Source organism: Protopterus annectens, chromosome 3.part0 (genome assembly GCF_019279795.1).
Source record: "Protopterus annectens isolate FY-2018-M chromosome 3.part0, PAN1.0, whole genome shotgun sequence".
Taxonomy (NCBI): Eukaryota; Metazoa; Chordata; order Ceratodontiformes; family Protopteridae; genus Protopterus; species Protopterus annectens.
This window is the reverse complement of record NC_056731.1, coordinates 1,917,586,294-1,917,600,012: the sequence shown is the minus strand read 5'-3', so window position 1 is coordinate 1,917,600,012 and position 13,719 is coordinate 1,917,586,294. Positions and strand designations below refer to the sequence as shown.

Below are 13,719 nucleotides of genomic sequence, written 5' to 3'. Positions count from 1 at the left end.
AACATTCTCCTGAGGAGGTTCACTGCAAGAAAATGTGCAAGAGGAAGTACATAGATTTTCCTTTGGATTCTTTCACTGAAGATACTGATTTCAAGGAAGGGGAAGGATCCCAGATCACCACCTGCTGATGTCTCATTTGCAGACATTTTAGAGATCCTTAAGCAAAAAGGTGGTTGATCCACCGATAATCCTTCTCCTGAGGAGTCAGTATTTCTGGAGCCTTTTGGTACTGGCCCATCAATGTCTTGGGTGACTTTCCTGGCTCTTGAGCTTATCAGCCTAGTCTGTCAACAGGCATGGAAGGACTCTGATTCTGTTGAACCCATACCATGCTGCTCGGACAAGGTTTTAGTCCCGCCAAAGGATAAACCCCACTGTTGCAAAGGAGTCCCTGTCAATGCAGTAGTTGTGGCAGCAGCCACAAAAAGGAGCTAACAGGGCAGAGCTCTCTGTCCACTCAACCCAACAGAGGGTCTAGAGCACTGGACAGGTTTAGAAAGCATGTATTTGCTTCAGTAACCTTCGCTGTGAGGTCCCTGAATTATCTGGCACACTTTACAAGGTTACAGAGAGATTTGACCAAAGAACTATCAAATTCTTTCTTGTTGTCCATGCCTGTAGAGGCTTTCAAAAGATCATCTTTTCAGATGGACATTCTCTTTGTCTATTTCTAATGGATCCTTGAGGTTAATCTCTCATGCAGCAGAAAGTGCCTCATGAGCAGCCATTTCGGGCATTGCCATAAGGAGACATGCCTGGATGCAGCTGCGTGACTTTGCGGAGCCTTTCAACTCATCTTTCATCATTGCTCCCTTTGGTGAAACATTCTTGATTGCCTCTTCCTTAAAAGAAACGCTTATCCACAGTGAACAAGAAGAAAAGACCATGTCTGCCATAGTAATTACATTTTCTACCCCAATGGTTATTTTCAAGGGATAAGAGAGGTGGCAAGAAAATGTGGTTTCGAAAATCTCAGTGACCTTTCCAGGACTCGTGCTGAGACAATTCCTTTGGAGGCAGAGGAGAGAGTTCAAATGGAAGATGCAGTTGCCATGGCAGAGGAAGTCTGCAAGATCAGTGTTCCCAAGATTCTTTTCTGGATAGACCCTTTCAGCACTCCCTGAAGGCAACAGAGTACATTTGTCCTTGCACCCAGAAGCTTGGGCTGTTATAACAAAAGATACTTGGGTGCTAAAAGTAATATCCAGAGGCACTTCATTGCTTTTTCCCAGATTCCAACTTCCAAAAGAAAGAAGCTCCCCAATGCTCCAGTCAGTCAGAGGGAAGCTGCAGCAGAAGGAATTCAAAAGCTGCTAGACAAAAGAGTTATCCAGCGGATCCCACCTGACCAAATAGGATTCAGAACTTACTCAAGATTCTTTTTAGTACCAAAAAAGACAAGGGACCTGAGACCAGCTTTGGATCTAAGCAAATAGAACCAATTTGTGAGGAAGCCAAAGTTCCAAATGGTCATGGTTCACTCCATTCTGTCCCTTCTACACAAGGGCAATTGGATATGTTCTATAGATCATCGGGGTGCATACTATCGCATCAAAATAGACAGATGCTCCTGCAGACACTTACATTTGTGGCTGGGAGCCAGTCACTACCAGTTCAGAACCCTGCCCTTTGGTCTCAGCACAGCCCTCAGGGTGTTTACCAAATGTATAGCGGTGTTAGCAGCTCATCTGAGGCTACAAGGATTCCGACTGTTTTCATATCTAGATGACACTGGCTTCAGATCACACCAGCTATGCATCTCTAAGCGCAGTCCAGGGATACTTTTTTCCAGATTTGTCAATCACTAGGTATAACAGTCAACTATGCCAAATCAAAACTGACACCAGTACAGAACCTGGAGTTGATTGGTGCCCATCTGAACACAACAAGCCAGACTGCTTCCTTACCCTCTCACTGTGTATGTACACTCAGAGCTTAAGTTCATCAAATTCTGTCTCATAGTGCTCCTCCTGCAAGACTAATAATTCAAGCTTTAGGTTCCATGGCAGCTGCCATAATTTTACTTCACTTGGGACTCTTTTATGCGTGTCCTTCAATGGACTGTAGCTCTTCAATGGTCTTTTCTTCGACAACTCCTATCATTTCCAGTCAAACTTAGTCAAGTATGCAAACACCATATTCACTGCTGGGTCCAGTCAGACAACATTTGTCTGGGTTCGCCTTTCATTCTTTCTCCCCCCACTGGGGACAGTGACCGCAGATGCCTCCCAAATAGGCTGGGGGTAGTTGTTTGGAAAAAGGGTCCAAGGCACATGGTCCCCCCAAGAGGCCATTTTGCATATCTATGTCCTGGAAATGAGAGCAGTCCTTTAACATTGCAGGCATTTCAAGATCCTGGCCCTCTAGTGTCCATTGTGATTCATACCGCTATGTCTGTGATCTGGTACATCAGAAAACAAGGGGGAACTTGTTCCTGCCTCCTTCGCCGAGAAGCCATGAAAGTGTGGCAATGGACAATCTCCAACCACTTTCTTGTAGCAACGCACATTCCAGAGAAAACCAGAGTAATATCAGACAAACTTAGGTTCATTTTGATGCCTCACGAATGGTGTCTCAATCAGTCAGTGGCAGACAATTTTCCTCCGCTATGGCCAAACATGCTGCAACCTTTTTGCATCTCCACACAGCAACAAATGCAGCAGGTACTTTGCCCTGATCCCCCCTCAGGGGAAGTCACTGAGAGATGCTGCAGTCCATGTTTGGTCCTCCATTCTCTTATACACCTATCTCCCAGTATCTTTAATTCTAATATTCTTGTAGCAAGTCAGTTGGTTGAAGCACTTGGTCATCCTCATTGCCCCTTTTTTGCTTCGCCAGGTGTGGTTCCCCCTCCTTTGGTCTCATTTTCGTTATCCTCCCTGGATACTGGACTCAGTCCAGATCTTCTTTCACATCCTTCAAGGAAGAATCATTCCAGTATTCCAGCACTCAGACTAACTGTGTAGTTTCTCCAGTTCTGTTGATAGCCAGACAGCCCAGGCTTTCTTCCCCAGTATGGGCCATTCTGATATCCCTGCAGAAAGACTCCACAAAAAGGATTTACAAGAGTAAATGGAAACCAACAGCGACCCTTTTACTGCTCCTGTTTCTGCTGTACTAGAGTTTCTGGCTTCTCTGTTTAAAAAAGGTGCTAGTTTTTTTACGGTTAAAGTACATTTGGCAGCCATATCAAATTTTCATTCAGAGGGCAAAAAGTATTTTGTCTGCTTCTAAATTATGTAAGGCAGTCTTAAAAGGTACCTTCCTTCCTTAGACCTCTAATAAAAGACCCATCACTGCCCTTGGATCTAACAGTAGTATTGCAAGGTTTGACTCAAAAAGCCTTTGAACCTTCAGCAAAAACTGACTTAAGTATCAGTCTTGGAAAACCACCTTTTTAGTGGCTATTACTTCACCTAAAAGGATTTATGAACTCATGGCACTCTCATCTAAGACCTCATGCATTGTTTTTCATAAAGATAGGGTTATCTTACGAACCATCCCTTCCTTCTTATCCATAGTGGCTTCTGACTTCAATATCAACCAAACCATTAATTTACCAGTCTTCTTTCCAAATTTTTCAAATGAAGGACAATATATGCTTCATCTTCTAGATGTACATAAACAATTATGTTTCCATTTACACAGAACAAAAGGATTCAGAAAAACAGACTAACTGTTCATCCCCTTTTCACCAAATCATCTGGGTTCTCCAGTTTCTAAACTCACATTGGCCAGCTGGGTAACCAGCTGTATTTCCTGGATTTATTCCCAACAGAGCCTTTCTCTACTATGAATGTCTAAAGCCCATTCTAATACAGCCTTGGCCACATAATCTCTTTTTTGGTCAAAAACATTTATTAATGATATTTGCACAGCAGCCACATGGTCCAATGCTTATACCATTGTTTCTCATTACAAACTGGACTTAATTTCCAAAAATAGAGTTGCCTTTGTTTCAGTGGTTCTCCAGAATACCCCTCCATGAGGACCACCCAAGATGCACATAGCTGGGAGGACTGCCCCATTCGTTGACGAAGGATGAAAAGGACAACATCACATTTAAAAGTTACGTACTCACCATAATTAGGCATCTGTTTTGTCCATTTTCATTCTTCCTCAACTCCCCCCTCCTTCCCCTTCCTATCATCTTCTGGAGTGAGCTGAAGAACATTTAGGAACCAGTAGTTCTGGGTTTGAGCCCTACTTTAATATCTATTTATTTTTCCTCTTTTCATTACTTAATGAATACATTATGGCAGCAAACTCAATCTGAGGTATTGGGGGTGGACTAAGGCAATATGGGTAGAGGAAGCAGCTCGAGATTTAGATGCAAAGTCTGTAGTATGAGGCCGATTCAGATCTGAGGATCAAATCAGTAACCCATTCTTTGAGGAAGAATGAAAATGGAGAACACAGATGCCTAGTTATGGCACATAACTTTTAATTTTGTACAAACCATTGCTTTGATTTTGTCAAGGAAGCTGTTAACCTTTTTCACTGTTTTCTCTTCTGTCTCAATTCTCAGCTTCTTCTGATTTCCCCCATTTGGTGCCATTACAAACTGCCTTATTTGTACTCATTTTCATCCCGTATACCTTCAGTTTTGTGCCATGTCCATTCCAGTATCTTTTGCTGAAGTTCTTGTTCAGAGTCTGCCTATTGTGCCACATCATCTGTATACAGCAACTTTGCTGATCTGTCCCCTTCATCTTATTTGCTGTTGTACTCACTCCATCACCAGTATGAACAGTGTGCCTGGAGCTGAACCCTAATTCACACACACTCCTGCTGGGAACTCCTCATTGAGACCAAACACTGTTCATACTTGAGTCATTTAGCCCTTGTACATAGGTTGCACTAATTCTACCAATGGAAATTCACCCCGGGGATCATGTCAGTCACCCTGCTAGACAGGGGCCCAGAGAAGTAAATATTGTGGGAAAAAATTTCCAGGGAATTGTTATGGCTAGGCTTGCATAGGCTTTAGGGCCGATAGCCTAGTACCAACCTATGAACCTATACCTAACGTATGTATAATGATGCTATGGTTACAATACTGAGGAAGAAATGGAAAAGTACCTAACTTATATATAATGACTCTATGGTTACATTACTGAGGAAGAAATGGAAAAAATACTTAATTTATGTATAATGATTCAATGGTTACAATACTGAGGAATAAAGGAAACAGTACCTAACTTATATATAATGACTCAATGGAGACAATACTGAGGAAGAAAGGGAAAAGTACCTAACTTATATATAATGACTCTATGGTTACAATACTGAGGAAAAAGGGAAAAGTACCTAACTTATATATAATGACTCTATGGTTACAATACTGAGGAAAAAGGGAAAAGTACCTAACTTATATATAATGACTCGATGGTTACAATACTGAGGAAGAAACTGAAAAGTACCTAACTTATATATAATGACTCTATGGTTACAATACTGAGGAAAAAGGGAAAAGTACCTAACTTATATATAATGACTCGATGGTTACAATACTGAGGAAGAAACTGAAAAGTACCTAACTTATATATAATGACTCTATGGTTACAATACTGAGGAAGAAAGGGAAAAGTACCTAACATATATAATGACTCGATGGTTGCAATACTGATGAAGAAAGGGAAAAGTACCTAACTTATATATAATGACTCTATGGTTACAATACTGAGGAAGAAAATGAAAAGTACCGAACGTATACATAATGGGGGTTGGGGGGTGGCCTCATGGTTAAGGTGTTTGCCTTACAAATGCAAGGTGCAGGATTTGAGTCTCACAAGGGATAATTGGCTAGGCTTAAAATGGCTTGCAAGGGCAGTTAGCTTAGTACTAATCTATGAACCTACAAACCTTCTATATAATGACTCTATGGTTACAATACTGAGGAAGAAAGGGAAAAGTACCTAACTTATATATATAATGACTCTATGGTTACAAATACTGAGGAAGAACAGGAAAAGTACCTAACTTATTGGAACAGGCTACCCATCTATGTCAAGCAAAGTTCTTCATTAGCACTCTTCAAGAAAAATCTTGATGAGTAGATGGGAAATGGGAAATATACCCTGGGGATCACTTATGTGTCTCTGCTCAACAGTGGCACAGGAAAATAACTTTTTTGGGTGGCGTAAGCCAGGAACCTTGTTGGCTAGGCTTATGTAGGCCCGTTGGCTGATAGCCTAGTACCTACCTATGAACCAGTGTTTCTGGGACTTCAAACCACTGCAGGACTGCCCAAATCAGCTTTCTTAGGACATTGCCATATGCTTTCTCTAAATATAGGAATGCCTAGTTGGGCTCTTTCCTCATCTCTAGCATCTTCTCAGCCTCTGTCTCACTGCAAACATTGGGTCAGTTGTGTTGCATCCTGTCCTGAATCTGAACTACTCATCTCCCATCTTACTTTCTGTTATTCTGCGTATTCATTTATTAGTCATGCTCTCCAGAACTTTCATACAGTGTGATAGGAGTTTGATACTTCTGTACTAACCACAGTTGTGAATGTCTCCTTGAACACTAGTAGTATGCTTATTCTCTAGTCATCTGTGATACACCTTTCTGTCCGCACTGTTTTGACTACCCTCAGGAGCACTTTCTCACCTATCTCACCCAGCATCTTTATATCTACTGTGAGCTCGTCTGAGCCTAGAGCTTTCCTTGACTTCATTTTCCTTAGTGCTGTTCTTTCTTCTTCTATGGAGGGGGTCATCCTCTTCTCTAATTGCAGGCTTTGGGTTAGCACAGCTTCAGTGCACTTTTTTTTTTCATTCAGAAGTTGCTAGAAGTACTCCATCCATCTACTTTTGATGTGCTGTGGACTGATGAACAGGTTGTTGCTGGCTTCCATTATGAATGGTATGTGACTGTCTGCTTTTCTGTGTGTCTTTGCCTTGCAACCTGATATGTTTTCTTTGCACCATCTATGGACTCACTTTCCAAAAGCTGTTAGACTGTCTCTGAAGCCTTGTTCCTTGCTATTGCGACTCCTTTCTTAGTTTTTTTTATTAGCCAGCCAATATTTCTTCCTAGCCTGGTCTGTCTTTTCTGTCTCCCCCTTTTTCTTGCACTCCATTCTTTTGATCACTTATTGAACCTCTGCATTCCACCTCCAGCTTTCTTTATGTACCTTATTTCCCTACTTGGCTCGGATGCATATGTGTTCTGTAGTCCTCAGGCGCCCTCTTTCGAGGGGCTGCCATTCTTCAACTCTTAACTATTTCCTCCTCTTCTTGAGGTGCTAGAGTCCTGAGTAATTCCTTGAACTGCTGTGCTTTCTTTCCACTCAACCACCAGGTCCTCAGCCTGGTCTCTGTTGACCTTGGTGCCTTTTTCTGATGACTGATTGTGGCAACCAGTGGTTTATGCTGTGTCTGACTATTTCACTGGGGATGACTGCAATAGCTGATTTTGCCCCACTGCTCATTCTTTACTATGAGGAAGTCTGCCAGAGTTGCATATTGGCACTCTTGTAGGTGACCTTGTGACAGTCTGTTGTTCTGAACCTTGTGCTTGCCATCAACAAACCATTTGCCAAACAGAAGTCTAGAATGGCCTCTCCTTTTTTATTCCTGTTGCCTTACCCAGGCAGTCCTTATATCCTTTTCTGTCTGTTCCAATATGCGCATTTAGATCATCCATTATTATCACACATTTATGATACCCTACATTATCTGGAAAGTAGGTATGCAACAGCTGTCTAAATGCACTCTTTTCTTGATGATCACAACCCTGTTTTGGTAAATAGGATGAGATGTTGAATATTTCCCTATCCTTACATTGGAGTCTGATTGCCATGAGTGAGTCACTAATTCTGATGACATCCCTCAATGTCTTTTGAAGCCCCTCCCTCAATACAATTCCCATACCATTTCTAGTCTGTCTTCCTCCTGAGTAGTAGACTCTGGATCCCAAGCCTAGTGGTTTTCCTGCACTGTCCTTTTGTCTTGTCTCCTGGATACACAGATTGTCCAAACACCTCATTGGCATCATGTCATCCAGTTCCAAGCTACATCCTGTCAATGAATCTACACTGAGTGTAGCAATTCTGAATTCTTGTTTGGCAGGTTGATTGGTTTTTTGTCCAGCATTTATTCAACAGAGCTATCCCAGGTGATCCAAGCTGGACTCTGGTTGGCCACTAGCTTATTGAGCAAGGCTTTTGGGCTTTATGGCAGACAGACACTGGTCAGTAGGGGCACATGATCCTTTCCTACTGTTAGCATGAGTCCCTAGTGTAGGTCAGAGTAGACCAGGTCTACATCCCACATATCATCACAAACACCCATGCCAGTTTGGTGAAATTAGTCAACACTACCAAATCACAAGCCAATATTCAGCACCAATGCATTAATGTTCTGTATTGTTCAGGCCACAAAGAAGGCATATAAGTAAGATGCTGTTAATGCATAATGGGTACCATTAATTTTAGAGAATACATATTTTAATTACTAGTAATATGTTTCCACTCAGTTTGCATGCAGATACACTGCTTAATTTAACTACATTTCCAGAGTGGTTACAATTAAATGAATGTAATTTTCCTAAGAATATTTATTTTATTTTATTGTATGCAGCTCATTGCTTATTGGTAATAGTTTTCTAAAACAAGTCTAGTTTTCAATTTCCACTTTTTTTTTTTCTGCAGGTATATGTAGCTTTAAAAACCAAACCCTTCAATTTAGATCACATTGACATGTGCTCCAAGATGTTTCTTTACTGTTTATTAGTTTGTGGGAGCAATATTTCTCAGAAATTGTTCAGTGTCCAGTTTCATGAGTTTATAACTACAAGTTTTCTACAGTGCAGAATTTGAGCATTGCAGTTGCAGTGTACACGTTTACCTAAATGCACTGTTTTAATACTGTTCTCATATATAACTACTAAAGTTATGTATTCATTTTTCCAATTTGATATATTCTACTTGCAATCAAATGAGAACTTTTTAATTTTATGTTATGCTAATGTGCCGAACATATTTGTTAAACCTTACAGTCACATTTCTATTGCTATGCTCCACATGGAAATGTGAGCTGACCAGTTGGTAAACAGTACAGATAACTTCGTATACAACTAGCCAAAGCTGCATTATTGAGCTGATGTTCATTGTTCTCATTTACTCTTTCATTTCACTTCTTTTCATTTCACCCATTTGTCACCATTTTATTTTCTCTTAAGGTATGAGAGTTTTGAGGATCCTACAGGCACTGTGGACAAATTCCACTATGGCACCCACTATTCTAATGCAGCTGGCGTGATGCATTATATGATCAGGATGGAGCCATTCACTACCCTTCATATACAGCTTCAAAGTGGAAGGTAAGTACAACAGAAAGCTATTTCACAATGTAAAGGCTAGTGGAAGGTAAGTACAACAGATAGCTATTTCACAATGTAAAGACTACTTGCAGACTTAATATTACTTGTGGCATATAGCAACATTCTGTAGATAAATAAAAGTATTAACAGCCTTCTTTCTTAATTTCAGTCACACACATGTGCCAGCCCACGTGTGTGTGTGTGTGTGTGTGTGTGTGTGTGTGTGTGTGTGTGTGTGTGTGTATGTGTGTGTATAAATAGATAATGTGAATGTCAGTCAGTGTATCAAATGGCAGTTTGTTTGGCAGTGTGCTTGGATTGGTAAATAGAGTGAACAATATTGTTAATTGTGGCATTCTTCAAATGCAGGGAGTTCAAATAGTTTTGATTCTAGTAAGTGGGATTGTGATGGGAGTAAGGGAGTAAGTTAGGTATAATCATATGAGTGTATTAGCGTGTTGAATGGCAGTTTGTTCTACAGTGTGTGCTAATTAAGGGAATGGGTTTTTTTGGTGTGTCTGCACACGCTTAAGTGTTTGCTGGTTACAGCAAAGATCAGGTTAGAGTATGGATATAGAGTTTTACATTTATGATGATGTTTGCATCTGTGCCCTAGTTTCATATGTAGTGTTGCTGTTAGGGAAATGTTTCTTCATGAATAAGGCGAGGTAGGAGGGTGAAACATTCAAATTATTTTTTGAACAATAAGTAGTATGTAACCCTCCACAGATGCCCAAGCCAAATATACCTGCCTATACAATCTAGTCAAACAGTCCATCCGCGGACACAAAAACAACCAATGCCAAAACAAACAAATCTCAGTTTTAGCCAAACCTAAAAGATTCTGGAGATTAATCAACTTGTGACTGGTCGACTGTCTAAACCCCTCTAAAACCACCATATACAAACTCTTATGTCCTGACTTCCTCAATGAGTTCAGCAACCTGCCACACATCAACAACACAAACCTACCATCCCCACAGCTACCCTGTCCTCCCACGCCCATTAGATTTTACTGTTCCACTTCAGAAAGATTAGAACAAAAGAGACTGAAACGCAGTTGGACCAAGTACAAGTAGATACTCCCCCAAGCTCTGATAACCTAGCCCCCTTGGTTCATTCACCTTTGTAAGGACTTCATCACCCAACCCCTCATTCACATATACAGCCTCTGCCTAAGTAATAAGATTATGCCTCCGATTTGGAAAACAGCAGTAGTCACTTCTATTCCAAAATTGCCCTTGCCAACTACTATTTCAGAATTCTGTCATATCTCAGTACTGTCCACTTTAGGTAAAATACTAGAAAAAATTTCTACAACTAAATTATTGCTTATTTGCATAATTACCACCATCTGTCTAGGAAGCAACATGGATTCTGGTCTGGACCCAGCACCATAACAGGTCTCTGCTCCCTCACAGATGACATCCTACCAATATGGACAAATGCAACAGGAGCTGTCATTTTTGACCTCACAAAAGCCTTTGATCTAATTGACCATAACTTACTATTTGGCAATTTAACTGAAATAGGCATTAGTAATGATGCAAAACCTTGGTTTGTACACTTCCTCACCAATAGCTCCTTCAAGATGAAAGTAGGCACCACCACAAGCTATTCTTTCCAAGCCAGCCAAAGCTGCCATAGGCAAAGCCATATTCTAATCATACCTTGAATATGGACTACTCATTATAGCTGCAGCCTCAAAGAAAAATGCCACCATCTTACACACCATGTCTAATAAAATCTGCAGGTTCATTACTAACTCCCCCAATAATTAAACCACTGCCTAACTGTCTCTAAAGCTAAATAGCTCCGAGTATATTTGAGAGCCAACCTCCTACTAGGATCACTAATTCACAAAGCCCTTTCTCCAGAAACATTGTCCCCGTCACTCATAAACTATTCACCAAAACCCCACAAATAATCTCAAGGGTATCTCTCAATCTCAACCCATGCTACTGACTCCCAAAAGTAAACTCTATAGCACTGACCATGCATTCTCCATCCTAGCACCCAAAATATGGGACTCTATTCCTCTCTCAAACCAAGATGTCCAAAAGTACTCTTGACTTTAGATAACAGCTCAAGAAACACCTCTTCACCCAAGAGAAGTGCAACTGCGCTCACTCAGGTCACGTTACATGAACTCTGCAGCTCTCTCACACACACCTTTATCCCTGTTTCATTCTTACTTATCTCATTCTGTCATCCTCGTTACATACTGCTGCTCATTCATCTTATTTTTCTCTTCTCTTTGCATTTCTCTGACGCTTCTTTCTGCTCCTCCTCTCTTGGCATGCCTCTCACACCTTTTCTGTGTCTTCTCTCCATGGTATCCTTTCTTGCAACTATTCTCACTTGCCTCTTCTAATATCTTTATACCTGTCTGTATAATGATATGCTGCTATCCCTGTAGCATAAGCCATCTCAGTCGTAATGGCTACATCTTATCCATAAAGCTGTGCTAAGGATAATTCCATTTTTCCATCTGTGTTATATTGTTGGCTGTTTCTTGAACTAGATGTTGTAGCATATTCTTTCATCTGTAAATATGTATTTATTTGTTTTTTAGCATACCCTTATATCTTTAAATATGTTTTGTTCATTTCTTATGTGATCCTGTTCACCCGGGCTGTGCCTTCAAATGGTCCATTGAGATCAGTGCGCTACCACAGTAAATAAATGTAAGTGAATAAAATAAATACATTGTTACCTAAACTTATTTTCAGTATATTAGAATAAAAGTAAACTAGTTGGTGAAAATGAAAGTGATTCCTCTCATGCAGAGTAAGTGCAGACTGAATCAGTTAAACAGAAAAAAATGTAATTTCTGTTCCAGAAGTACTAAAAGGTACTGATAGTGAGAACAATGAACAACAAATTGAAGAGGCATTTGATTCTAATAGTGAAACTGTACAGAATGCATTAATGGCTGGAAAGAAGAGAAAGGAAAGATTTGTGCTATGCATTCTAGATAAAGACTTTGGAAAAGGAGATTTTAAAATTTTCCATCAAAAGTTAAAAACAAAAAAGTGTAATATGAAAATTAGATGTTAATGGTATTCTTAACAGAGTTAAGATATTTAATGCTATTAGAATGGTGTAAAAACAAAAAGCAGATGTTATTTGTTTGCAGTTTGTCCATTTTGTATGGGAAGGAGATACATTTCAATTTATGAAAGTGATTTGGAATTTAGGACCTAAGTGTTCAGGTATAGTTTTCTTGTTAAGTAAAACTGTTAAATTATTAGATGTGTGTTTTGTTATCCCTGGTAGATTCACTGTTATGAATATTAGTTATGAGTAAGAAGTATAGATACAATGATAGGTTTAAATGCTTTTACAGCGGCTAAAGACAGAGAATTTATTTGAACAATTGAAGCTCTTTTTTTCACTACACATGAACTTTGTGGTTATAGGAGATTTTAATTTAGAGACAGTGAGAAAACGTTGATGCAGAATGTTAAAAAAGTTATGTAGATTACAATGTTAGTAAAGTTAAAGATATGGAGAAGTATTGATTGACGTATTATAGAAATAACTTGTTTATGAAAATTGATTATTTTTTTGTATTCTGAAAGACTTAACAGAACTCTTTAATAGAATGTGAGAGGTTGGGTTTTCAGATCATAGAGCTATTTGCAGAGTTAGATGAATATTTGGACATTATTAAAGAAGGTAAAGATATTAAAAGATTTTCAAGTCATGACTTCTGAATGCAGAATTGATAGGTTTATGGTATGATGATATGTCTGTGTTTACATTTTATGATACTTGGACAGAGTGGTGGGTGGCCTTTAAACAAAAGTTTGTCTGTTTATCTCAATTTGAATTTCAGAGTAGGTTAAAAAATAAATATGAAAATATTAAATGTATTCAGTCTGAAAGTATAGAGATTTTAGAAGATTATGTGCATTCATTTTATATATATATATATATATATATATATATATATATATATATATATAAAATCAGATTGTGGTGTTAAAAAGTTTAAATTGTAGGTGTTAGATTCCTCCGGGTGCTCCAGTTTCCTCCCACATCCCAAAGACATGTGTTAGGTGGATTGGATACTCTAAATTGGTCCTAGGCATGAGTGCGTGTGTGTGTGTGCCTTCCTTGGAAGGTTGGGCGCGGGGCTGGCAACTCAACACCATAAAACTCCACTGCCAATCATGAGTGGACAGGTGATCCACTGTGGCGATCCCATAACCGGGAAAAGCCGAAAGAAGAAGACAATATGTATAAAGCCTCAACTAATCTTACTGCTGTTATGTGTAAACTTGTGTGCTTTGTTTTCCTCTGTTACATGGTTCATAGCTGAAGTGTGTTCTTGGACCAGCTGACATACCCAGTTAACAACAGGTCTTGGAAGGTGGTCTGTAG

General features: G+C 39.7%; 1 protein-coding gene across 1 annotated transcript in view; it reads left to right on the top strand.

Annotated features, from left to right (window-relative positions):
* NBEAL2 (neurobeachin like 2) overlaps positions 1-13,719 on the top strand; it is a 3,059,867-nt gene that overhangs the window by 2,576,190 nt on the left and 469,958 nt on the right. The window contains exon 41 of the mRNA XM_044066003.1: positions 9,190-9,330. Coding sequence (XP_043921938.1) covers positions 9,190-9,330 — 141 coding nt within the window. The remainder of the gene's footprint in view (positions 1-9,189; positions 9,331-13,719) is intronic.